Here is a 27,429-nt window from a genome sequence, read left to right as displayed (position 1 = left end):
GCAGCCAGAACGGCAGCATGCACACACACACGCACGCACACGCACACACACACACACACACACACACACGACTGGATACTGCTTTACATCACCCAAGATGCTGTCTACTATCTGTCTTTTAAAGGTCAAACCTTTCTCCATCTTTTAGAATATCAAGGAAAAACAAGGAATACATGTTTACTGAGTAGGATTTCCCTATAGTTCACTGCTTTTGACCAGGGCCCAAACTTGGGACGCAGCCTTAGAGTTGAGGATGTTATCTTAACTTACTGAGAGAGAGTTAACAATTGTGGAACATTTTTAAACATTTTATTTTTTGAAAATCAGGCACAGCAGAAGGAAAACGTAACTACGTGTGTGTGTGTTTTGCTGGTATGTAGGTGGGTGTGTTGCTGGTATGTAGGTGTGTGTGTTGCTGGTATGTGGGTGGGTGTGTTGCTGGTGTGTGGGGGTGTGTTGCTGGTATGTGGGTGTGTGTTGCTTGTAGGTAGGTGGGTGTGTTGCTGGTATATGAATGTGTTGCTGGTTGCGGTTGTGTTGCTGGTGTGTGGGTGTGTGTTGCTGGTGTGTAGGTGTGTGTGTTGCTGGTATGTGGGTGGGTGTGTTGCTGGTATGTGGATGTGTGTTCCTGGTATGTAGGTGTGTGTGTTGCTGGTATGTGGGTGGGTGTGTTGCTGGTTGTGGGTGTGTGTTGCTTGTACTGTATGTAGTTGTGTGTGTTGCTGGTATGTGGATGTGTGTTGCTGGTGTGTGTTGCTGGTATGTGGGTGGGTGTGTTGCTGGTATGTGGGTGGGTGTGTTGCTGGTATGTGGGTGTGTGTGTGTGTTGCTGGTATGTAGGTGGGTATGTTGCTGGTATGTGGGTGGGTATGTTGCTGGTATGTGGATGTGTGTTACTGATATGTAGGTGTGTGTGTGTTGCTGGTATGTGGGTGGGTGTGTTGCTGGTTGTGGGTGTGTGTTGCTGGTACTGTATGTAGGTGTGTGTGTTGCTGGTATGTGGATGTGTGTTGCTGGTGTGTGGATGTGTGTTGCTGGTATGTGGGTGTGTGTTGCTGGTATGTGGGTGTGTGTGTTTTGCTGGTATGTAGGTGGATGTGTTGCTGGTATGTAGGTGGGTATGTTGCTGGTATGTGGGTGGGTGTGTTGCTGGTATGTGGGTGGGTGTGTTGCTGGTATGTGGGTGGTTGTGTTGCTGGTATGTAGGTGGGTGTGTTGCTGGTATGTGGGTGGGTGTGTTGCTGGTATGTGGGTGGGTGTGTTGCTGGTGTGTGGGTGGGTGTGTTGCATGTGTGTGGGTGGGTGTGTTGCTGGTATGTAGGTGGGTGTGTTGCTGGTATGTGGGTGGATGTGTTGCTGGTATGTGGGTGGGTGTGTTGCAGGTATGTGGGTGGGTGTGTTGCTGGTATGTGGGTGGGTGTGTTGCATGTGTGTGGGTGGGTGTATTGCTGGTATGTGGGTGGGTGTGTTGCTGGTGTGTGGGTGGGTGTGTTGCTGGTGTGTGGGCGGGTGTATTGCTGGTGTGTGGGCGGGTGTATTGCTGGTGTGTGGGTGGGTGTGTTGCTGGTGTGTGGGTGGGTGTGTTGCTGGTGTGTGGGTGGGTGTGTTGCTGGTGTGTGGGTGGGTGTGTTGCTGGTGTGTGGGTGGGTGTGTTGCTCGTGTGTGGGTGGGTGTGTTGCTGGTATGTGGGTGGGTGTATGTCTCCTGGCTGGAAAGGCAACCTCCTCTGAATCTCTAATACCACTGTAGAGGCAGCCAGAACGGCGGCATGCACACACACACACACGCACACACACACACACACACACACACACACACACACACACACACACACACACACACACACACACACACACACACACACACACACACACACGACTGGATACTGCTTTACATCACCCAAGATGCTGTCTACTATCTGTCTTTTAAAGGTCAAACCTTTCTCCATCTTTTAGAATATCAAGGACAAACAAGGAATACATGTTTACTGAGTAGGATTTCCCTATAGTTCACTGCTTTTGACCAGGGCCCAAACTTGGGACGCAGCCTTAGAGTTGAGGATGATATCTTAACTTACTGAGAGAGAGTTAACAATTGTGGAACATTTTTAAACATTTTATTTTTTGAAAATCAGGCACAGCAGAAGGAAAACGTAACTACGTAGCCCAAGGGTTTAATTCAATGACTATTCAATCGTGTTCTCCTAACCAACACGTCACATTTCATTATCAATGTCGATACAGTGCCAAGACAATTTATTTTATTTCACATTTATTTATACAGGTAAGTCAACTAAGAACAAATTCTTATTTGCAATGGTGACCCATCAAACACATCAATAAACAACACATCTATATAAACATCAATTACACTATACACATCTATATACACATCAATTACACTATACATATCTATATACACATCAATTACACAATACATGAAAAGAAAACACAAAACACAAAAAGCAAAGCACAATCATATGAAAACAAACATATTCTTCAGTAAAAAGGCCCTCTAACATTCTCCTGAATTGCCCCTAGAGCCACCAAATCCACCAACTTTAAAGGACTTTTGGAGATCATCATTCCACATGAGGTGCAAAAAAAACAAACTAAAAGCAGATTTAGTAACTGGGTGGAGATTGAAGGGATCTCCAGGGTTAGCCAGTCCCTTAGTCTGGATCTGGTAACTTATACGTCTGAAGGTTAACAATGAGGTAAGGTTTGGCGGAAGTTTATGCAAGAGGGCTTCGTTGACAAAAAGGAGTGCAATGCAATGATCTACGAGACTTCCAAGGAGGGCTAGCCTACTTTCTGATACAAAATGCATTGATGTGTACTGAACATATCACTCGTAATAAAACGCAATGCGCTATGATAAACTCTGTCCAATGGCTTCAATACCATAGCAGCTCCATTCATATAGACGATATCACCATAGTCAATAACCCGGAATGAATGTTGACTGAATGATTTGTTTTATGCCATATATAACGAAACACAGGACCTGTTCCTATACAAGAAGCCTATTTTAATGATTTATTTCTTAACTAACTCATCAACATGCTTTTTGAAAGATAGCTTTTCGTCGATCCAGATGCCCAGGTATTTATAAGCGGGGACACGATCAATGAGGGCACCATCCAAAGTACGTATGTGTAAATCATTACATACATTCTTATGTGATTTGGAAAATAACAAATTTGGTTTTACCTGCATTAAGTACCAATTTCAATTCAACAAAGGCTTTCTGCAGGGCAATAAAGGAAGACTGGAGCTCTGACAGAGCCTGGTCAGCTGTGGGGGCAATAGCATACACCACAGTGCCATCTGCATACAGGTGAAATGTATTATTTATTTTACAGTAAACCATTATTGTTAATGTAAATAGTGAAAAGAACTGGACCAAGAATGGATCCCTGTGGAACACCCTTTGTTATGTCCAGAAAACCTGATTTAAACCATCAGTAAATACACAATGTGTTCTGTCCTTTAAATAATGTTCCAACCAGCTACACACAGCCTGGTCCAGACCAATTGATGAAAGCCTCTGAATAAGTAATGAGTGATCCACAGTGTTGAAGGCTTTCGACAGGTCAATAAAAAGGGCTGCACAGTGTTTCTTCTTATCCAAACAATTAAGAACATAATTTAAAACCAAAGAAGTAGCATGACCTGGTCTGAAACCTGACTGGTGAACATTTAAAATACATGTCTTAGTTAAAAAGGATCTAAGTTGAGTATTTTTACCAAGGATTCTCAATATGGGCCTCAAACCAGACCCTGGGGATGGTACCAGGGGGAGTATATGGGCCTCCTTCCAGACCCTGGGGATGGTACCAGGGGGAGTATATGGGCCCCCTTCCAGACCCTGGGGATGGTACCAGGGGGAGTATATGGGCCTCCTTCCAGACCCTGGGGATGGTACCAGGGGGAGTATATGGACCTCCTTCCAGACCCTGGGGATGGTACCAGGGGGAGTATATGGGCCTCCTTCCAGACCCTGGGGATGGTACCAGGGGGAGTATATGGGCCTCCTTCCAGACCCTGGGGATGGTACCAGGGGGAGTATATGGACCTCCTTCCAGACCCTGGGGATGGTACCAGGGGGAGTATATGGGCCTCCTTCCAGACCCTGGGGATGGTACCAGGGGGAGTATATGGGCCTCCTTCCAGACCCTGGGGAGGGTACCAGGGGGAGTATATGGGCCTCCTTCCAGACCCTGGGGAGGGTACCAGGGGGAGTATATGGGCCTCCTTCCAGACCCTGGGGATGGTACCAGGGGGAGTATATGGGCCTCCTTCCAGACCCTGGGGAGGGTACCAGGGGGAGTATATGGGCCTCCTGTATTGCACAGTAAAATAGGATATAAATAGCTGTGCCGTTATTCAGAATTCTTAATTATGTGCCTTCATAATTTGCGTGGATGAAAATTGGAGACCCAAGCTATAGGCTTCTGTAGGGCTGAACATGCCGAGTTGATGTATGCATTTTAGAGTGTTTTGATTATATTTATTGATTATAATAAATTGATTATATATTATTTGATTATATTCCTGGGCTTTTCTCCATTTTATTTTACAATTTGTATCATGTTAAATATTAGCCACTATCGGGAGCCAACGTCAGTCAGTAATACCCACATACAGAGCCTTCAGAAAGTATTCATACCCCTTGACTTATTCCATATTTTGTTGTGTTACAGCCTGAATTCAAAATGGATTAAATATATATTTTTACCCATCTACACACAACACCCCATAATGACAAAGTGAACCTGTTTTGTGAAATTTATGAAAAATGAAATACAGTAATATCTCATTTACATAAGTATTCACACCCCTGAGTATACTTTGTAGAAACACCTTTGGCAGCGATTACAGCTGTGAGTCTTTCTGGGTAAGTCTCTAAGAGCTTTCTACACACTGGATTGTACAACATTTACCCATTATTCTTTAGCAAATTCTTCAAGCTCTGTCAAATAGGTTGTTGATCATTGCAAGATAACAATTTTCAGGTCTTGCAAGGTAGATTTAACTCAAAACTTTAACTCGGCCACTCAGGAGCATTCACTGTCTTCTTGGTAAGCAACTCCAGTGTAGATTTGGTATTTTGTTATAGGTTATTGTCCTGCTGGAAGGTGAATTCATCTCCCTGTGAAAGCAAACTGAACCAGGTTTGCTGAAAGGGATTTTTTTTTGTACCCATCTACCAATAGGTGCCCTTCTTTGCGAGGTATCGGAAAACCTCTCTGGTCTTTGTGGTTGAATCTGTGTTTGAAATTCACTGCTCGACTGAAGGACCTTACAGATAATTCCTGGAGTGGGGTACAGAGATGAGTTAGTCATTCAAAGAAATCATGTTACACACTATTATTGTACACAGAGTGAGTCCATGCAACTTATTATGTGACTTGTTAAGTACATTTTTACTCCTGAACTTATTTAGGCTTGCCATAACAAAGGGGTTGAATACCTATTGACTCAAGACATTTCAGCTTTTCATTTTTTATTAATTTGTAAAAATGTCTCAAAACATAATTCCACTTTGACATTATGGGGTATTGTGTGTAGACCAGTGACCCACAAATCTCATTTAATTTAATCCATGTTAAATTCAGGCTGTAACACAACAAAACGTGGACAAAGTCAAGGTGAAGGTGTTGTAATCTGCAATATCAATGTCCTTAACCGGGATTGAGCCATTTCGCCAAGTCTACGTGTCATGCACCCAGATATCAAGAAGGTCCATCTTTGACATCAAACGTTTCTACCTTTATATGTAACAGTCCAAGCTCTCTACATGATTTAAAAACAGTGGGGGTATCCATATTTACGGTATTTGAAATAATAGCACTGGACGAGCTTACCACAGTGGGCTTCCCAATTGGGCTAACAGTAACAGAGCTAACAGACTAAATGAATGGTCACAACATTATTACAGACAACACCCCTGGGAATATAGGTATCTGTGGCAGCACGATGATAAAGCTGTGAAATAGTGGGAATGGGAAGAACTACCTGAGCCAGGGTTGGGCTGTTTTTGACTCCACGATGTTGGCCCAGATAACTCTTTGCTCCAATTTGATTCAAGCCATCCCTCTTGTAAAACTGGGGCCTCTCCCAGAAGTTGTCACAAAAAATTGTCAATGAACTCCAAATTCATCGAGGAACAGTAGGATCTAAGCCAGTAGTGTAGACCGAGGAGACGACTAAAGCGATCAATTCCGTGATCTATTGTTGGTAAAGGCCCGGAAATGAGAACCAGTCGATCTCCTTTAGCCTCCAGGGGAGGCTCAGTAACCCAGGACCAGATTCAGAGGAGATTGCAGTGAGGTGAAGTTGGAAGGACGGGGGGGGGGGGAGTGGCAGAGGACCTCGTTGGAAGAGCCCGGTGAAGTCAGGGCTCAGAGTCGTAAAATTATTAGTTAATGCGGGAAAGTTGTCCAAGGTAGTATCCTCAGTAGCTATTGTAGAGGAGCCCAATCTCATAGATTGGATTTTCCCCTCGGTCATTTAGAATTGTTGCATCAAAAACAGCATGCATTCTTGAAGTCTCCTTAGCCAGAGTGAAACGTTATTTTAGGACTCTGTTTCTTCTCTAGTAGTTCCCGAGTGACACAGTGGTCTAAGGCACTGCATCGCAGTGCTAGCTGTGCCACTAGAGATCCTGGTTCGAATCCAGGCTCTGTCGTAGCTGGCTGCGACCGGGAGACCCATGGGGCGGCGCACAATTCGTCCAGGGTAGGGGAGGGAATGGCCGGCAGGGATGTAGCTCAGTTGGTAGAGCATGGCGTTTGCAACGCCAGGGTTGTGGGTTTTATTCCCATGGGGGGCCAGTATAAATACATAACTAAGTCGCTCTAGATAAGAGCGTCTGCTAAATGACTAAAATGATCTGGTCTTTTGAGGCAACGAGCTGTTTACACTTTCCACAAATGTATAAACCAGTAAATTCTTCCTCTTTCACTATGGTAAACATATCACAGGTCTCACATTTCATGGCTTTACTGTCCATCTCTGGATCTGACTCCAAAACAGAAGGAGTCTGACATGCTTATATTCAGGTCAGAAACAGTGGTACCGGCTACAAGAGCCAACCCGCAACGTGAGACAAGTTCGCTGGTGACAGCCAGGTAACCTAGCTAGTCGGAGTTAGCCGGGGCTAGCTCCAGGAGACGGTCAAATCCAGCCGAACACGGTCTGTTATGAACAGCCCTAACACAGTGGTCCCGAAATAACACTTAAAACAAAGGTTTTAAAGGTATAAAAACACACAAGCGCCGCATCACCACTCCAAACTTTAAAGATTCCTACTTCCTGGTTTATGAACAATACATCCTCAATGCTCGTTTGCTCTTATGTATACACACAGAAACCAAAACAGAGAGAAACAAACAACATCCAGTTCAATATTTACACGACAAACAAACAGATCCTGTGGGGGTTGTACCGTCCTTTCATCCATCCTACCATTGTTCCGAAAAGAGTCTATTATAACCAGAGTTTCTCTCAGTTCATTAAAGCATAGGCGGGGTGTCCCTACGCCATGGTCTCTGTCCTGAGGACGCGTCCTCGGGGGTCGTGACCTTCGCCTGATGGTTTTTTCGACAGCGCAGGGAGATACCCAGCTCCTCCATGACAGAGCTAAAAAAGAGACACACTGCCCATGAAGAGAACTACATTTAGCCACATCTAATGCTAATTAGGCTACTCAGCATACAGGCTTTAGCATAGAGTCGCTAACACACGCTATGCTAACGGTAGCGCTGAGACATGTTGGGGTGATAAAAGAGACACTTCTGAATTAAAACACAATTGCTACGATAGGCTACATCCTCATGTAGTTACAGTGAGTAGCTAGGCTAATTGTACAAGGCTAACCATGGCTCTGGAGTCACTCATAAAGCTCAGGTAACGGGGCTAATCTAAGGCCTAGCATTAGCATTAAGGCTAACAATAGCTTCAGAGAGCTGTGTCAGTGTTACCAATCAGACCATGAATCCAGGGCTGTGGATTAGGGTTAGAAATGAATTATAATATTGGTTTTGGCAGTAATTGTGGATAAAAAAATAAAAAAATCTATAATGTAACTAGTATTTTCCTTCCAAAATCCAATTACTTTTTTTCTGGCAATAGAAGGACAGTATCTGCAGCATTAATTATAATTTATTTGATAATTTGTAAAAAACTGTCAACAAAGAAACACTGGAGGCTTTGGAATGTAATTGACTCAAATATTACATGACTATGGATGCATCCCAAATAGCACTCTCTTCCGTATATACTATAGTCCACTTATTTTTACCAAAACCCTATGGGCCCTAGTCAAAGGTAGTCCACTATAAAGGCAATAGGATGCCATTTGAGACGCAACCTATAAAATCACAAACTTATTTTCCACCATAATTTGCAAATAAATTCATTAAAAATCCTACAATGTGATTTTCTGGAATTTTTTTCCTCATTTTGTCTGTCATAGTTGACGTGTACCTATGATGAAAATTACAGGCCTCTCTCATCTTTTTAAGTGGGAGAACTTGCACAATTGGTGGCTGACTAAATACTTTTTTTCCCCACTGTATCAACAGTATGGTATCTCTCTGCAGTACTGTTCCTTTAAACCTCCTGTAGGTATCAACAGGTTCATCTCACTCTCCCTTCCCTCTATTGGCTTGGCGTGAGCAGCCCACACTCACTTACCATGATGCTAACGGGGCTGAGGAAGAGGATGAGGAAGAGGAGGAAGGAGAAGATGAGAAAGAGGAAGAAGGGGAGGAAGACCCTGCAGGACTAACCCAGCAGGAGATCTATGAGTGGGGTTAATCTCCACCCAACCAATCAGGCGATGGCCTAAACAGGATATAGACGAGTTATATTTTGTCTCTATATACGATATTACCTGTTGAAGTTCGTGTGGCTGTAATATTGTCAGTCTGTATAGATGTTTTATTTGATCTTGCCTAGAGGAAGAATAAGGAGGTAGCCTCGTCATTTTAAACTTGAACTTTAAATTATTTCTTCACAACTTTTATGCAATTACATTAGATTGGCATCACAAAAAACAACAATTTAGAAACGTACCTTATTCTATTTCAACTTATGTCACACAGTGTAGTAATCCTCCAACCTGGTGTAGTTAGCCTGTCCTCTAGTTAGCCTGTCCTCTAGTTAGCCTGTCCTCTAGTTAGCCTGTCCTCTAGTTAGCCTGTCCTCTAGTTAGCCTGTTCTCTAGTTAGCCTGTCCTCTAGTTAGCCTGTCCTCTAGTTAGCCTGTCCTCTAGTTAGCCTGTCCTCTAGTTAGCCTGTTCTCTAGTTAGCCTGTCCTCTAGTTAGCCTGTCCTCTAGTTAGCCTGTCCTCTAGTTAGCCTGTCCTCTAGTTAGCCTGTTCTCTAGTTAGCCTGTCCTCTAGTTAGCCTGTCCTCTAGTTAGCCTGTTCTCTAGTTAGCCTGTCCTCTAGTTAGCCTGTTCTCAGTGTGTCTCTAGTTAGCCTGTTCTCAGTGTGTCTCTCTAGTTAGCCTGTTCTCAGTGTGTCTCTAGTTAGCCTGTTCTCAGTGTGTCTCTAGTTAGCCTGTTCTCAGTGTGTCTCTAGTTAGCCTGTTCTCAGTGTGTCTCTAGTTAGCCTGTTCTCAGTGTCTCTCTAGTTAGCCTGTTCTCAGTGTGTCTCTAGTTAGCCTGTTCTCAGTGTGTCTCTAGTTAGCCTGTTCTCAGTGTGTCTCTAGTTAGCCTGTTCTCTAGTTAGCCTGTTCTCAGTGTGTCTCTAGTTAGCCTGTTCTCAGTGTGTCTCTAGTTAGCCTGTTCTCAGTGTGTCTCTAGTTAGCCTGTTCTCTAGTTAGCCTGTTCTCTAGTTAGCCTGTTCTCTAGTTAGCCTGTTCTCAGTGTGTCCCTAGTTAGCCTGTTCTCAGTGTGTCTCTAGTTAGCCTGTTCTCAGTGTGTCTCTAGTTAGCCTGTTCTCTAGTTAGCCTGTTCTCTAGTTAGCCTGTTCTCTAGTTAGCCTGTTCTCTAGTTAGCCTGTTCTCTAGTTAGCCTGTTCTCTAGTTAGCCTGTTCTCAGTGTGTCCCTAGTTAGCCTGTTCTCAGTGTGTCTCTAGTTAGCCTGTCCTCAGTGTGTCTCTAGTTAGCCTGTTCTCTAGTTAGCCTGTTCTCAGTGTGTCTCTAGTTAGCCTGTTCTCAGTGTGTCCCTAGTTAGCCTGTTCTCAGTGTGTCCCTAGTTAGCCTGTTCTCAGTGTGTCTCTAGTTAGCCTGTTCTCAGTGTGTCTCTAGTTAGCCTGTTCTCAGCGTGTCTCTAGTTAGCCTGTTCTCAGTGTGTCCCTAGTTAGCCTGTTCTCAGTGTGTCTCTCTAGTTAGCCTGTTCTCAGTGTGTCTCTCTAGTTAGCCTGTTCTCAGTGTGTCTCTCTAGTTAGCCTGTCCTCCTGGGCCACACACAGCTCAGCTTAACCAGGTTATCTCGTTGAGATAAAAATCAATTTTTCAAGAGAGACCTGGACCATAGACGCTATGTTAGTCTAACATACTGTAAGAGATGGATGGATCTCTCCACGGTGGCTGAGTGGCGCTGTCCTGTGGGGAGTGAAGACCCTTAGTGTCTGAAAATGGCTCATTTAGCAGACGCTCTTATCCAGAGCGACTTACAGCAGTGAGTGCATACATTTTCATTCTTTTTTTTTGTACTGGTCCCCTGTGGGAATCGGACCCACATCCCTGGCGTTGCAAGCTGATTCAAATAACCAACTCATCAAACTTTGATTATTTGAAAATCAGCTTTGTAGTGCTAGGCCAAAAACCAAAACGTGCACCCAAGGTGGGGGCCCAGGACTGAGTTTGGGAAACCCTGGTGTAGCTAACAACGCCGTGTGAGTTTAGCATAAGATATGGATGGATCTCTCCTCCCTGGCTAAGTAGCTCTGTCCTGTGGGTGGTGAAATCGCACGTAGGAGTTTTTTTCGTTGATTTGGATAGAGCTGTTTTCTAACAGGGGTTAACATGGGTGGAGAACACCCACTGTGTGACACCATCAGTTCAGTATTCTTACTTATTGCAGCTGCATTGAATTGATCACCAACAGATTTTAAAGCAGATGACTATATATTTTTTTGCTTTTATTTGTCTTACTAAAGCCCAGTTGACACTGGGTGACGTTAACCCTTTGGTTCACCCATGGTTCTGAACCAACAAAGCTGACCTCAGCAGATGGAAGCCAGAAAACTATTGGACCAGTACCAGAGGTTGTAATCATGTTGTTGCTAGCTAACCATGTTATTGCTAACCGCTAACTATGCTATTGATAACCAGGTTATTGCTAACCGCTAACTATGCTATTGATAACCAGGTTATTGCTAACCATGTTATTGCTAACCGCTAACTATGCTATTGATAACCAGGTTATTGCTAACCATGTTATTGCTAACCACTAACTATGCTATTGATAACCAGGTTATTGCTAACCATGTTATTGCTAACCGCTAACTATGCTATTGATAACCCGGTTATTGCTAACCAGGTTATTGCTAACCGCTAACTATGCTATTGATAACCCGGTTATTGCTAACCAGGTTATTGCTAACCGCTAACTATGCTATTGATAACCCGGTTATTGCTAACCATGTTATTGCTAACCGCTAACTATGCTATTGATAACCAGGTTATTGCTAACCAGGTTATTGCTAACCGCTAACTATGCTATTGATAACCCGGTTATTGCTAACCAGGTTATTGCTAACCGCTAACTATGCTATTGATAACCCGGTTATTGCTAACCATGTTATTGCTAACCGCTAACTATGCTATTGATAACCAGGTTATTGCTAACCATGTTATTGCTAAACGTTTTAGAGATCAGTCAAATGTTACTAGCCACAGACACATTGAGTTGAAACATGTGTAAAGCCCTAAATTGATGTAAGTATGAGTTTGATAGCTGACTCTGATGCAATATATGTTTTGCATGGTCCCTGACTAACTAATACTAATTCAACAATAACCAAACTAATAAACAAATAGATCAATTCATAAATACATCTTGCTTTTCGTAGATTCTGATCCACTCCGGGGTGAAGTTTCCCCTATGTTTAGATCTAGGTCCAGCTTCCCCTCCACCAATCCTAACCTGTTTAGATCTAGGTTCAGCTTCCCCTCCACCAATCCTAACCTGTTTAGATCTAGGTTCAGCTTCCCCTCCACCAATCCTAACCTTAACCATTATTGGGGAAAATGAAAAAATCGTACTCTCTGAGGTCCAGAGCCTGCTGGTTTTCTGTTCTACCTGATCATTATTGCACCCACCTGGTGTCCCAGGTCTAAATCAGTCCCTGATTAGAAGGGGGACTATGGGAGAAAAGCAGTGGAATCGGCTTGAAGGTCCAGATTAGAATTTTGAGAACCGTACACCTTCTGATCCTCTGAGTCACCAGCGGATCCTTCTGATCCACTGAGGCACCAGCGGATCCTTCTGATCCTCTGAGACACCAGCGGTTCCTTCTGATCCTCTGAGGCACCAGCGGATCCTTCTGATCCTCTGAGGCACCAGCGGATCCTTCTGATCCTCTGAGACACCAGCGGTTCCCTCTTAAAGTCAGAGTGACAGTCATGTGGTCATCCAGTGAAGTGCAGCTCCCAGTAGAACAGAACAGTGGGTTAATGGCGGGGGGGGGGGTCGGACACTTCAGAAGCAACAATCCATGTTCTCAAGAAAGATAACTTTTCCCTGCGTCGCAAATAGTACCGTATTCACAATATAGGGCACTACCTTTTGACCCAGGGGGTAGTGCACTATATAGTGATAGTGTGCCATTTGGGAAGCAGACTTGTATTATTATTATTTTTTTGGTCATTTAGCAGACGCTCTTATCCAGAGCGACTTACAGGAGCAATTAGGGTTAAGTGCCTTGCTCAAGGGCACATCGACAGATTTTTCATCTAGTCGGCTCGGGGATTAGAACCAGCGACCTTTCGGTTACTGGCACAACGCTCTTAACCACTAAGCTACCTGCCGCCTCGTTGAGTTGTTTTTATTAGTTAATTAGTCGTCAAGACTTTGACAAACCACAAGGTAGTCTGGTAGGCAATGGAAGACGAGGCCCACTTCTGCCTCTCATAAACACAAGGCCTCAGTAATGACGCTTTCACTTATTCTCGTCGACTCTTTTCAAATTGAGATTTAGTGTAAACTAGGCTTTTATAGTTACCTCAAACGAGGTGTAAAGATTTTATAAAACACCCCTCCTCCCTTGAGTTGATAAGACACAAAGCAATAATAATAATATGGCTTGTTGCTAGGAAACTTACTAAGGGGACTGAGAGACTACAGGACTCTGGGAGAGGCAGTATGAAGTCAGAGGACAGAGACTACCCGAGGTCAGAGGACAGAGACTACCCGAGGTCAGAGGACAGAGACTACCCGAGGTCAGAGGACAGAGGTTACTAGAGGTTGAACATTATAGGAAGGGGGGGGGGGGGGGGTGCGTAGACGGAAAGGAATACTCAAACAGGAGAACTATGAAACCAACACTTGACTACGGGTCGTAGGTCACAAACAGACAGACAGTGGGACGGATGTGTGTTACAAACCTAAACGTCTAGCGTGTGTGTGGCGGAGGCTAGCCGGGGCAGGGGGTGGTGGGGGGGGCTACTCTATATCAACGTCATCCCCCAGCAGCCGACCACTCTCCAGGTCAGTGGACAGAGAGGTGGCAGTGGAGGAGGAGGCACTGTCGCGGCGCTGGAACTGACGGGACTGAACCCCGTAGAAGAAACAAAAGGCCTGATGGGTTATTTGTGGGGCGCACGGCAGGCAGGCATGGTGGAAATAGAGATGGGAAAAAAACAGAAACAACAAAAAGCAGAAATTAGAACATTAGACAATCATTTCACTAAATTAGACAATCATTTCACTAAATTAGACAATCATAGGCGTTTCACTAAATTAGACAATCATAGGCGTTTCACTAAATTAGACAATCATAGGCGTTTCACTAAATTAGACAATCATAGGCGTTTCACTAAATTAGACAATCATAGGCGTTTCACTAAATTAGACAATCATAGGCGTTTCACTAAATTAGACAATCATAGGCGTTTCACTAAATTAGACAATCATAGGCGTTTCACTAAATTAGACAATCATAGGCGTTTCACTAAATTAGACAATCATAGGCGTTTCACTAAATTAGACAATCATAGGCGTTTCACTAAATTAGACAATCATAGGCGTTTCACTAAATTAGACAATCATAGGCGTTTCACTAAATTAGACAATCATAGGCGTTTCACTAAATTAGACAATCATAGGCGTTTCACTAAATTAGACAATCATAGGCGTTTCACTAAATTAGACAATCATAGGCGTTTCACTAAATTAGACAATCATAGGCGTTTCACTAAATTAGACAATCATAGGCGTTTCACTAAATTAGACAATCATAGGCGTTTCACTAAATTAGACAATCATAGGCGTTTCACTAAATTAGACAATCATAGGCGTTTCACTAAATTAGACAATCATAGGCGTTTCACTAAATTAGACAATCATAGGCGTTTCACTAAATTAGACAATCATAGGCGTTTCACTAAATTAGACAATCATAGGCGTTTCACTAAATTAGACAATCATAGGCGTTTCACTAAATTAGACAATCATAGGCGTTTCACTAAATTAGACAATCATAGGCGTTTCACTAAATTAGACAATCATAGGCGTTTCACTAAATTAGACAATCATAGGCGTTTCACTAAATTAGACAATCATAGGCGTTTCACTAAATTAGACAATCATAGGCGTTTCACTAAATTAGACAATCATAGGCGTTTCACTAAATTAGACAATCATAGGCGTTTCACTAAATTAGACAATCATAGGCGTTTCACTAAATTAGACAATCATAGGCGTTTCACTAAATTAGACAATCATAGGCGTTTCACTAAATTAGACAATCATAGGCGTTTCACTTGCTTTTTAAACTCTCATCAATCACATTATGTTTTTTTCCCTTGTGTGCAAATAAATAAATATAACAAAACTAAATAAATGAAGGCTGTTCTGCAATTACAGCGTTGTGTAAATATACTACCAATTACAGCGTTGTGTAAATATACTACCAATTACAGCGTTGTGTAAATATACTACCAATTACAGCGTTGTGTAAATATACTACCAATTACAGCGTTGTGTAAATATACTACCAATTACAGCGTTGTGTAAATATACTACCAATTACAGCGTTGTGTAAATATACTACCAATTACAGCGTTGTGTAAATATACTACCAATTACAGCGTTGTGTAAATATACTACCAATTACAGCGTTGTGTAAATATACTACCAATTACAGCGTTGTGTAAATATACTACCAATTACAGCGTTGTGTAAATATACTACCAATTACAGCGTTGTGTAAATATACTACCAATTACAGCGTTGTGTAAATATACTACCAATTACAGCGTTGTGTAAATATACTACCAATTACAGCGTTGTGTAAATATACTACCAATTACAGCGTTGTGTAAATATACTACCAATTACAGCGTTGTGTAAATATACTACCAATTACAGTGTTGTGTAAATATACTACCAATTACAGTGTTGTGTAAATATACTACCAATTACAGCGTTGTGTAAATATACTACCAATTACAGCGTTGTGTAAATATACTACCAATTACAGTGTTGTGTAAATATACTACCAATTACAGTGTTGTGTAAATATACTACCAATTACAGCGTTGTGTAAATATACTACCAATTACAGCGTTGTGTAAATATACTACCAATTACAGTGTTGTGTAAATATACTACCAATTACAGTGTTGTGTAAATATACTACCAATTACAGCGTTGTGTAAATATACTACCAATTACAGTGTTGTGTAAATATACTACCAATTACAGCGTTGTGTAAATATACTACCAATTACAGTGTTGTGTAAATATACTACCAATTACAGTGTTGTGTAAATATACTACCAATTACAGCGTTGTGTAAATATACTACCAATTACAGTGTTGTGTAAATATACTACCAATTACAGTGTTGTGTAAATATACTACCAATTACAGTGTTGTGTAAATATACTACCAATTACAGCGTTGTGTAAATATACTACCAATTACAGTGTTGTGTAAATATACTACCAATTACAGCGTTGTGTAAATATACTACCAATTACAGCGTTGTGTAAATATACTACCAATTACAGTGTTGTGTAAATATACTACCAATTACAGTGTTGTGTAAATATACTACCAATTACAGTGTTGTGTAAATATACTACCAATTACAGCGTTGTGTAAATATACTACCAATTACAGCGTTGTGTAAATATACTACCAATTACAGTGTTGTGTAAATATACTACCAATTACAGTGTTGTGTAAATATACTACCAATTACAGTGTTGTGTAAATATACTACCAATTACAGCGTTGTGTAAATATACTACCAATTACAGCGTTGTGTAAATATACTACCAATTACAGCGTTGTGTAAATATACTACCAATTACAGTGTTGTGTAAATATACTACCAATTACAGTGTTGTGTAAATATACTACCAATTACAGCGTTGTGTAAATATACTACCAATTACAGCGTTGTGTAAATATACTACCAATTACAGCGTTGTGTAAATATACTACCAATTATAGTGTTGTGTAAATATACTACCAATTATAGTGTTGTGTAAATATACTACCAATTACAGCGTTGTGTAAATATACTACCAATTATAGTGTTGTGTAAATATACTACCAATTATAGTTCTATGTAAATATACAACCAATTATAGTTCTATGTAAATATACTACCAATTATAGTTCTATGTAAATATCCTACCAATTATAGTTCTATGTAAATATACAACCAATTATAGTTATAGGTAAATATACTACCAATTCTAGTTCTATGTAAATATACAACCAATTATAGTTCTATGTAAATATACAACCAATTATAGTTATACAGTGGGGAAAAAAAGTATTTAGTCAGCCACCAATTGTGCAAGTTCTCCCACTTAAAAAGATGAGAGAGGCCTGTAATTTTCATCATAGGTACACGTCAACTATGACAGACAAAATGAGAAAAAAAATCCAGAAAATCACATTGTATGAATGAAAATGAATTTATTTGCAAATTATGGTGGAAAATAAGTATTTGGTCACCTACAAACAAGCAAGATTTCTGGCTCTCACAGACCTGTAACTTCTTCTTTAAGAGGCTCCTCTGTCCTCCACTCGTTACCTGTATTAATGGCACCTGTTTGAACTTGTTATCAGTATAAAAGACACCTGTCCACAACCTCAAACAGTCACACTCCAAACTCCACTATGGCCAAGACCAAAGAGCTGTCAAAGGACACCAGAAACAAAATTGTAGACCTGCACCAGGCTCGGAAGACTGAATCTGCAATAGGTAAGCAGCTTGGTTTGAAGAAATCAACTGTGGGAGCAATTATTAGGAAATGGAAGACATACAAGACCACTGATAATCTCCCTCGATCTGGGGCTCCACGCAAGATCTCACCCTGTGGGGTCAAAATGATCACAAGAACGGTGAGCAAAAATCCCAGAACCACACGGGGGGACCTAGTGAATGACCTGCAGAGAGCTGGGACCAAAGTAACAAAGCCTACCATCAGTAAAACACTACGCCGCCAGGGACTCAAATCCTGCAGTGCAAGACGTGTCCCCCTGCTTAAGCCAGTACATGTCCAGGCCCGTCTGAAGTTTGCTAGAGTGCATTTGGATGATCCAGAAGAGGATTGGGAGAATGTCATATGGTCAGATGAAACCAAAATAGAACTTTTTGGTAAAAACTCAACTCGTCGTGTTTGGAGGACAAAGAATGCTGAGTTGTATCCAAAGAACACCATACCTACTGTGAAGCATGGGGGTGGAAACATCATGCTTTGGGGCTGTTTTTCTGCAAAGGGACCAGGACGACTGATCCGTGTAAAGGAAAGAATGAATGGGGCCATGTATCGTGAGATTTTGAGTGAAAACCTCCTTCCATCAGCAAGGGCCTTGAAGATGAAACGTGGCTGGGTCTTTCAGCATGACAAACACACCGCCCGGGCAACGAAGGAGTGGCTTCGTAAGAAGCATTTCAAGGTCCTGGAGTGGCCTAGCCAGTCTCCAGATCTCAACGCCATAGAACATCTTTGGAGGGAGTTGAAAGTCTGTGTTGCCCAGCGACAGACCCAAAACATCACTGCTCTAGAGGAGATCTGCATGGAGGAATGGGCCAAAATACCAGCAACAGTGTGTGAAAACCTTGTGAAGACTTACAGAAAACGTTTGACCTGTGTCATTGCCAACAAAGGGTATATAACAAAGTATTGAGAAACTTTTGTTATTGACCAAATAATTATTTTCCACCATAATTTGCAAATAAATTCATTAAAAATCCTACAATGTGATTTTCTGGAAAAAAAATGCTCAATTTGTCTGTCATAGTTGACGTGTACCTATGATGAAAATTACAGGCCTCTCTCATCTTTTTAAGTCGGAGAACTTGCACAATTGGTGGCTGACTAAATACTTTTTTTCCCCACTGTATGTAAATATACAACCATGCAGACCAAACCTGTATCCAAAATGGCACCATATTCCCTATATAGTGCACTACTTTTGAACCCAATGTGCCTCTATATTGGAAACATTGTGCCGTTTGGGATACACAGGACACAAGAGAATCAGACATGAAGACACTATACAAAGTGAAATGAGAAATTTGAGTGACGTCTTACATTTCTTGTGTGTCAATACTCAACAGACACGCAGACACGCAGACAGACAGCCAGACAGCCAGCCAGACAGCCAGACAGACAGACAGCCAGACAGCCAGCCAGCCAGCCAGCCAGCCAGCCAGCAAGCCAGACAGACAGACAGCCAGCCAGACAGCCAGACAGCAAGCCAGCAAGCCAGACAGACAGACAGCAAGCCAGACAGACAGACAGACAGCCAGCCAGACAGCAAGCCAGCAAGCCAGACAGACAGACAGACAGACAGCCAGCCAGCAAGCCAGACAGCCAGACAGCCAGACAGCCAGACAGCCAGACAGACAGCCAGACAGCCAGACAGACAGACAGCCAGACAGCCAGACAGACAGCCAGACAGACAGCCAGCCAGCCAGCAAGACAGACAGCCAGACAGCCAGCCAGCCAGCCAGCAAGACAGCCAGCCAGACATAACGAAAGAGAAACAGATTAAAAACAACAAGAAAAACATCATGGCTGTATATCCATACAGATCCAAATGCCCATCAAGATTGTAATGTCATGACGGGGCAAATAGAATAGGAAATATACCACTGTGTGCGGGTAACGGTGTGCGGGTAACTGTGTGCGGGTAACTGTGTGCATTTCCACACTCTAACAAAGCTGGGTTGTTTGGTTGACCTAACTACTGGGTTGCAGGCATTGGGTCACTTAGTTGGGTTGTTTTTTCATTAAAAAGAGCAAGGTTGGGTTATTGATGCTGGGTTATGGATGATGGGTTATTGAAGCTGGGTTATTGAGAATATTCTCTTTTCAACCCCCTATTCCCACATTGTCATGGCAATACGGTCAAATCCACACGTTTTACATGTTGAGTTGATTTGTGTGAATGTGAGGAGTGAGCATGGCTAGGTCAGCACAGCACCTGGTAAAATACACCAAGCACGTAATCACACAGGAATGCACTTTATAGGGCAGTACTGTTAAGCAGGGCCCACAGGTTACACTATATAGGGAATAGGGTGCCATATGAGATTAAGTTTGCCAAATTTGTAAACTGAAAACAAAGTATTGATTACTTAATAACTATATGTGTTGATACTGTAAAACCAGTGTCTTACAGGGCTGATGTTAAAGCAACACTCCTCCTTACATCAGAAAACGTATCTGCAACAATAACAGTTGTTCATATATCTGATATCTATAGAACCAAAGCACCTCTCCTCCACCTCCTCTCCTCTCCCCTCCATGCTGCAGTCTCACCCCCCACCAGTCCCGTTGGTGGCGCTCCCCTCTCCTCCATATCCATAACTCAGTCAGCAGAGAAACAGTTTCTCTTCACTCACCTCCTCTATGTCAGAGTTCTTCCTGGCCTTGTAGATGAACTCTCCGATGGCTACGAACACAGACAGGACGAGTCCGGCGGCCAGGACGATGAAGATACCGCCGATGTTCTCCACGCCCAACGCGCTGGCTTCTTTGTTGTCCTCCTCAGGACAACCGTTCCCTCGCCACCACTTCTCCTTCATCATGTGGAGCTTCCCTTCTTCCTGGAGCTGCAGGATGGCGATGGTCACCTTGTCTCTGTAGGGGGAGCCTGGGGGGGGGGGGATGACAGGAGAAGAGAGAAGGACGTTGAGGGGAGGAGATGAGGCCCTCTATCGTTCTGCACAAGGTTGCAGTCTTCAAACGCAGACGTTATTAAGTTCTACATATGGAAGAAGAAGAAGAAGAAGACTCTTACCTATTGGAGTGCCCACTCCGTAGCCCTTGGAGTCTATGAGGCCTCCGATCTGCGTGAGATTACAGTTCCTCTGACTGATGTACTCTATGCTGGTGGACTCCATCAACATGGCGTAATCTGTGGTCAGAACCCTGGTGATCCCCTCTCTGTTGTTCTTCACCAGAGCTGTGTTCTTCCTGCTGCTCATAAACGCCCACATCTTCTCATAGGTGGAGATCTTGGATTTCTAATGGACGACAACAACAACAACAAGGCATTGTCTCATAAATGGACAACAACAAAGATATTCTAATAGGTGTATAATTCTAATGTGTATAAAACCTGTATTATCATGCATTGTTACCTGATAAAGAAACACGGATGTTCTTGTGCCAGAACTATTGAATGACATGAAGACACAGATCCATCTAGTTGTTCTGTTCAGTTCATCCTTAGATAATAAACATCAAGCTTGTTGTGTCTGATAATGACACCCTCCCTCTGTGAGTCCCAGGATGACTGAGGTCCCGTTGATTGTGTGTGTGTGTCCTTCCCTCTCTGTGTGTGTCAATCCGTCTGTGTGTGTCTCTCTTCCCCTGTGTTTCCTCTGTGTCATCCTCTGTGTGTGTGTGTCCTGTGTATCTGTGTGTGTGTGTGTGTGTGTGTCCTGTGTATCTGTGTGTGTGTGTGTGTGTCCTGTGTATCTGTGTGTGTGTGTCCTGTGTATCTGTGTGTGTGTGTGTGTCCTGTGTGTGTGTGTGTGTGTCCTGTGTATCTGTGTGTGTGTGTGTGTGTGTGTGTGTCCTGTGTATCTGTGTGTGTGTGTGTGTCCTGTGTATCTGTGTGTGTGTGTGTGTGTGTGTGTGTCCTGTGTGTCTATCTGTGTGTGTGTGTGTGTCCTGTGTATCTCTCTGTGTGTGTGTGTGTGTGTGTGTGTCCTGTGTATCTCTGTGTGTTTGTGTGTCCTGTGTCTCTGTGTGTGTGTGTATGTCCTCAGTGTCTATCCCTCTGTGTGTGTGTGTGTGTGTGTGTGTGTGTGTCTCCCATTGAGAGGAAATAGAACAGCTGTGTGCTCAATCTCCCGCTGTTTCAATTTGTTGTGTCCCTCCACAGCCCTGTTCCCTCCCATCCATGGAGGAGTAATCAGAGGCTGCAATCTGAGGGATAAAGCCCCACCCGGATCAACCCTGCTGGGCCACACAACGCACCGCCGTGGGGGAGGGGTGGAGGGCTGGAGGAACCTCACAGGTTATCTAACACTCACTCACACACACACTCATCACGAACACACACACACATACACACACTGTACAGTACAATGAGGCACACAAGCCCTCTTGTACATGTGCGTGAACGCACGCACACAAGGCTGAGCACAATGTTTTCTGGGTCTCGCTATACCGAGTGTACAAAACATTAAGAACACCTGCTCTTTCCAATCTGATGATATCTGGATGAAACCAGTTCAAAGTAAGGTGACCAAAGTATGAAATATGACTGTAGCTTGTACATAGATCAAGTTCGATCATAAAGCTACTGGTCCGCCATCTCCCCCCGTGTCAAACACTTGGATTCAGTCCAGCACACTTTATTGCATGATGTTTTCATGTACATTCCATTATTGCTAAGCTTCTAAGGTGACTCGTGCTTTACTAATTCTGGTGAAGAAGTGTACCAGTGAACTGTAGATAGAATTAGAACTGAATTGCAATTGTGTGTCGCTCCTGTTTGTCTGATATCCAACAGTCCACGATCAAGCTTTGTTGACCATGAGAGCATTTTGCAGAGAAAGTGGATTGAGACTCGGAATGACATGTGGCCCATTGTTTACCTTGTTACCTGGCAACCACCACAAGGACGTTTCAAAGAGCTGTCAGTCAAGGTGAGTTCATGAATATAAGCTCCCCGCCCACTCAGTCTGTTCTTTCAGCTTACTGATAGTTAGAGATGAGAGACAAGGTACCATTTCTACAATTCTGAGCATTTTAGTAACGTAAAAAATATTATGGGGTGATGTTTTGGTCATTCAAAATGCTATTTTTACTTGGGTAGTTGGGTGACTGTGCGGGACCTTTAAGGTAGAAACTAGAGAGAGAGATGAGGTATTAAGACAAGAGGACACAGTAGGGTTGGGTTAAGGAAGAAACTAGAGAGAGATGCAGAAAGGTTATTGGTAAACTAGGTAAGGTAGACAGGTCACACTGTGAACTAACGCACTGCTCTGTGCTCTGATATTGTACATTCGACATTTCATGTGGACAGAATATCATACTCTAACTAAATCTCTGGTTAAACTTAAGTTCCTTCATAAATGGTTAAAGAAAAGTTACACGAGGGAAAATGTCAGCCTCTCTTTCTCACCTTGAAGGTGGTCATGGTAGACCCCTTCCTGACTGAGCCGTATTCTATCCTGCTCTGTTTAGCCAGGTCATCAGCAGAGCCTATCAGAGGGTCCATTCTCTCTCCACATACACACACACACACTTACCTTGAAGAAGGTCATGGTAGACCCGTCCCTGACTGATCCGTATTCTATACGGGTCTGTTTAGCCAGGTCATCAGCTGAGTCGATGGGGGCGTCCATCCGCTCCACGGTGAGGAAGGCAGCCAGGTTGGCCGTGTAGGACGAGATGATGATCAGGGTGAAGAACCACCAGATACCTCCTACTATACGGGTGGAGTAGGCCTTGGGCATCAGCTCTGACCCTGGGTAGAGACAGCAGGTGGTCGGGGAGATGGTTATAGGGACAGAGGGAGGGAAGGAGAGGGAGAGAGAGAGAGAGGGGGGGGGGGGAGAAGGAGAGAGAGAGAGAGAGAGAGAGAGAGAGAGAGAGAGAGAGAGAGAGAGACAGAGACCACAACAAAACAAAAAGGGGCCAACAACAACAACAAACCACAAACAAAAAACGAACAAAGAACATTACCTCAGGAGGGTTACCATGTCTCCAGAACATTACCTAAGGGTTACCATGTCTCCAGAACATTACCCTCAGGAGGGTTAACATGTCTCCAGAACATTACCTCAGGGTTACCATGTCTCCAGAACATTGCCTCAGGGTTACCATGTCTCCAGAACATTATCTCAAGGTAACCATGTCTCCAGAACATTACCTCAGGGTTACCATGTCTCCAGAACACTGCCTCAGGGTTACCATGTCTCCAGAACATTATCTCAGGGTAACCATGTCTCCAGAACATTACCCTCAGGGTTACTATGTCTCCAGAACATTATCTCAGGGTAACCATGTCTCCAGAACATTACCTCAGGGTTACCATGTCTCCAGAACATTACCCTAAGGGTTACTATGTCTCCAGAACATTATCTCAGGGTTACCATGTCTCCAGAACATTACCTCAGGGTTACCATGTCTCCAGAACATTACCCTCAGGGTTACCATGTCTCCAGAACATTATCTCAGGGTAACCATGTCTCCAGAACATTACCTCAGGGTTACCATGTCTCCAGAACATTACCCTAAGGGTTACTATGTATCCAGAACATTATCTCAGGGTAACCATGTCTCCAGAACATTACCTCAGGGTTACCATGTCTCCAGAACATTACCCTAAGGGTTACTATGTCTCCAGAACATTATCTCAGGGTAACCATGTCTCCAGAACATTACCTCAGGGTTACCATGTCTCCAGAACATTACCCTCAGGAGGGTAACCATGTCTCCAGAACATTATCTCTGGGTAACCATGTCTCCAGAGCATTATCTCAGGGTAACCATGTTTCCAGAACATTACCTCAGGGTTACCATGTCTCCAGAACATTATAATGTCTCCAGAACATTACCTCAGGAGGGTTATCATGTCTCCAGAACATTTGTACCCTTCTTTAAACATTTAACCCTTTATGGAGCTTTCAGAATAAAATACATGAATAGTGTATTTCAGAGAAGAGTCTGGTGGGGTTTACTGCCATGTATCCAAGGTAGAGGTACTATCAAACACCATCCCACAGACCGCTAGAGGCCACCGTAAACTCCACACTATACACTGGTACACAGAGCTAGGTGACATGCACACGGACGGATGCACACACAGAGAAGCAGACATGCACCCCCACCCCCCCCCCCCCCACCCCCACCCACCCACCCACACACACACACACACACACACACACACACACACACACACACACACACACACACACACACACACACCTAGCATATACTGTAAAACCTGCTAGAGCCTTGTTGAGGTTAAGGGATTGGGTTGAGGGATGAAACGGGAGGCTGTGATGGAGGGTTGAGGGATGAAACAGGAGGCTGTGATGGAGGATTGAGGGATGAAACAGGAGGCTGTGATGGAGGGTTGAGGGATGAAACAGGAGGCTGTGATGGAGGGTTGAGGGATGAAACAGGAGGCTGTGATGGAGGGTTGAGGGATGAAATGGGAGGCTGTAATGGAGGGTTGAGGGATGAAACAGGAGGCTGTGATGGAGGGTTGAGGGATGAAACAGGAGGCTGTGATGGAGGGTTGAGGGATGAAACAGGAGGCTGTGATGGAGGGTTGAGGGATGAAATGGGAGGCTGTAATGGAGGGTTGCAAAAATTCTGCATAGTGTATTTGTAATCCCTGGGATAAATAAATAGAAAAACAATACATAAAAGCACAAATAAAACATCTTAATGGCTAATATTTGATTATGTTTTGATTTAGTTATGCTTTGATTCTGAATTAATTTAGTTATGTTTTGATTAATAATAGATTTAGTAATGTTTTTAATATAAATTGATTTAGTTATATTTGATTATGAATTGATTTAGTTATGTTTTGATTAGGGTAATATTTGATTATGAATTAATTTAGTTATATTTGGATTATTAATTGATTTAGTTATGTTTTGTTTGGTTGAGAGCGGGGGTGTGGGGGGGGGGGGTGTGGGGGGGGGTCACTAAAAGGTTACTAAAGGTTAGTAAAAGGTTAAGGCTCAGTTCAGAGTTTACAATATCAGTAGGGTCTTTACTGTAGAAATAGGAGTTTACCGGCCCACAGTACTGACCACAGGACCAGCCAGGACCAGCCCAGTGGCCCCATGACCCAGTATCTATACACCCAGCGGTCCCAGCAGCCTCTAGGATGGGTGTTAACGTTGACCTGTAACCTAAATACCTTGCTGCATGAGAGCTCCCACTCCAAACCAGAAACTATTGAGTAAGGTGAAATTATTCTCTAGCAACTCTGACGAGGGGTTGCAGGGGTGAGGGTTGTACCACTCATAGGGAGTAAACCTGGGGGAGGGAGAGGGGAGGGGAGAGGGGAGGGAGGGAGAGGGAGGGGAGGGAGGGGAGAGGGGAGGGGGGAGGGAGGGAGGGGAGGGGGGGAGGGAGGGAGAGGGAGGGGAGAGGGGAGGGAGGGAGAGGAGAAGGGGGGAGGGAGGGAGGGGAGGGGGGGAGAGGGAGGGGAGAGGGGAGGGGGAGGGAGGGAGGGGAGGGGGGGAGGGAGGGAGGGAGGGGAGGGAGGGGGAGGGGAGAGGGGAGGGAGGGGGGCGAGAGGGAGGGGAGAGGGGAGGGAGAGGGCGAGAGGGGAAGGGGGAGGGAGAGGGGAGGGAGGGAGAGGGAGGGGAGAGGGAGGGGAGAGGGGAGGGAGAGAGGGGGAGGGGGAGGGAGAGGGGAGGGAGGGAGAGGGAGGGGAGAGGGGAGGGAGGGAGGGGAGAGGGGAGGGAGAGGGGAGGGAGAGGGGAGGGAGGGAGGGCGAGAGGGAGGGGGGGGGCGAGAGGGAGAGGGGAGGGAGAGGGAGGGGAGAGGGGAGGGAGGGAGGGGGGCGAGAGGGAGAGAAAGAGAGAGAGAGAGGGAGAGAGAGAGTAAAACACAACACATCGTGACATACTGTACATCAGTTACCATCAACGACAATCAAGACTGAACTGAGATCAATAAAATATTCTCTTAACAATACTGTTTATTATTTCTAACAAAACTTAAAATGAAATCAAATAGCCTCGTTCTTCTTTTCAACAACCTCAACACACATCCAGACCATATGGACATCTGTTGGGGTCAGAAGCCACACGGACGTAGCCTGCGTCCCAAATTGCACTACATTCCCTATATAGCCCCTGCCTGCCCTGCTCAAACGTAGTGTGTGTACTATATAGGGAATAGGGTGCCATTTGGGTTGCAGTCCTAATCTAATTGGAAAGCACTTTAACAACCATAACCAATGTTTGTTCCCCGTGGGCTCTCTCCATGCCAAAGCCCCATGCCAACTGCTGGCAGCTGCCCAGATATTTTAAAAACACTGGTCTATCTGCCTGGTCTATCTCCTGGAGGATCTGATGGAGCGCTGGATCACACAGGTCTATCTCCTGGAGGATCTGATGGAGCGCTGGATCACACAGGTCTATCTACTGGAGGATCTGATGGAGCGCTGGATCACACAGGTCTATCTCCTGGAGGATCTGATAGAGCGCTGGATCACACAGGTCTATCTACTGGAGGATCTGATGGAGCGCTGGATCACACAGGTCTATCTCCTGGAGGATCTGATGGAGCGCTGGGATCACACAGGTCTATCTCCTGGAGGATCTGATGGAGCGCTGGATCACACAGGTCTATCTACTGGAGGATCTGATGGAGCGCTGGATCACACAGGTCTATCTACTGGAGGATCTGATGGAGCGCTGGATCACACAGGTCTATCTCCTGGAGGATCTGATGGAGCGCTGGATCACACAGGTCTATCTCCTGGAGGATCTGATGGAGCGCTGGGATCACACAGGTCTATCTACTGGAGGATCTGATGGAGCGCTGGGATCACACAGGTCTATCTCCTGGAGGATCTGATGGAGCGCTGGATCACACAGGCTGAGGTTTGATGGAAGCAATGTGTCTTCATCATTAAAGACTGCAGATTTCCACTAGTGCATAAAGATAACATGTTCTATACAGAACATACGGTGTTGAATATGGACTGTTGGGCTGTTGGACAGGTTGCGGTCTGAAATGTTTTGGTTTTGGGGTTGATCCCTTACCTAGCAATGACAATTT

General features: G+C 44.0%; 1 protein-coding gene across 1 annotated transcript in view; it reads right to left on the bottom strand.

The window, feature by feature from the left end:
• Nucleotides 1-13,621: 13,621 nt before the first annotated feature.
• Nucleotides 13,622-27,429, bottom strand: part of LOC311099899 (glutamate receptor ionotropic, kainate 1-like) — a gene marked incomplete at both ends in the record, with an annotated part of 83,182 nt that continues 69,374 nt past the window's right edge. The window contains 6 exons of the mRNA XM_084140618.1: nucleotides 13,622-13,756; nucleotides 20,055-20,305; nucleotides 20,453-20,678; nucleotides 22,920-23,137; nucleotides 25,553-25,671; nucleotides 27,044-27,135. Of these exons, the coding sequence (XP_083996744.1) occupies nucleotides 13,622-13,756; nucleotides 20,055-20,305; nucleotides 20,453-20,678; nucleotides 22,920-23,137; nucleotides 25,553-25,671; nucleotides 27,044-27,135 (1,041 nt within the window). The remainder of the gene's footprint in view (nucleotides 13,757-20,054; nucleotides 20,306-20,452; nucleotides 20,679-22,919; nucleotides 23,138-25,552; nucleotides 25,672-27,043; nucleotides 27,136-27,429) is intronic.

This window comes from Coregonus lavaretus (genome assembly GCF_964263955.1).
Source record: "Coregonus lavaretus genome assembly, chromosome: 24".
Taxonomy (NCBI): Eukaryota; Metazoa; Chordata; class Actinopteri; order Salmoniformes; family Salmonidae; genus Coregonus; species Coregonus lavaretus.
The sequence above is the reverse complement of the archived record's forward strand: the minus strand, read 5'-3'. Positions and strand labels throughout refer to the sequence as shown.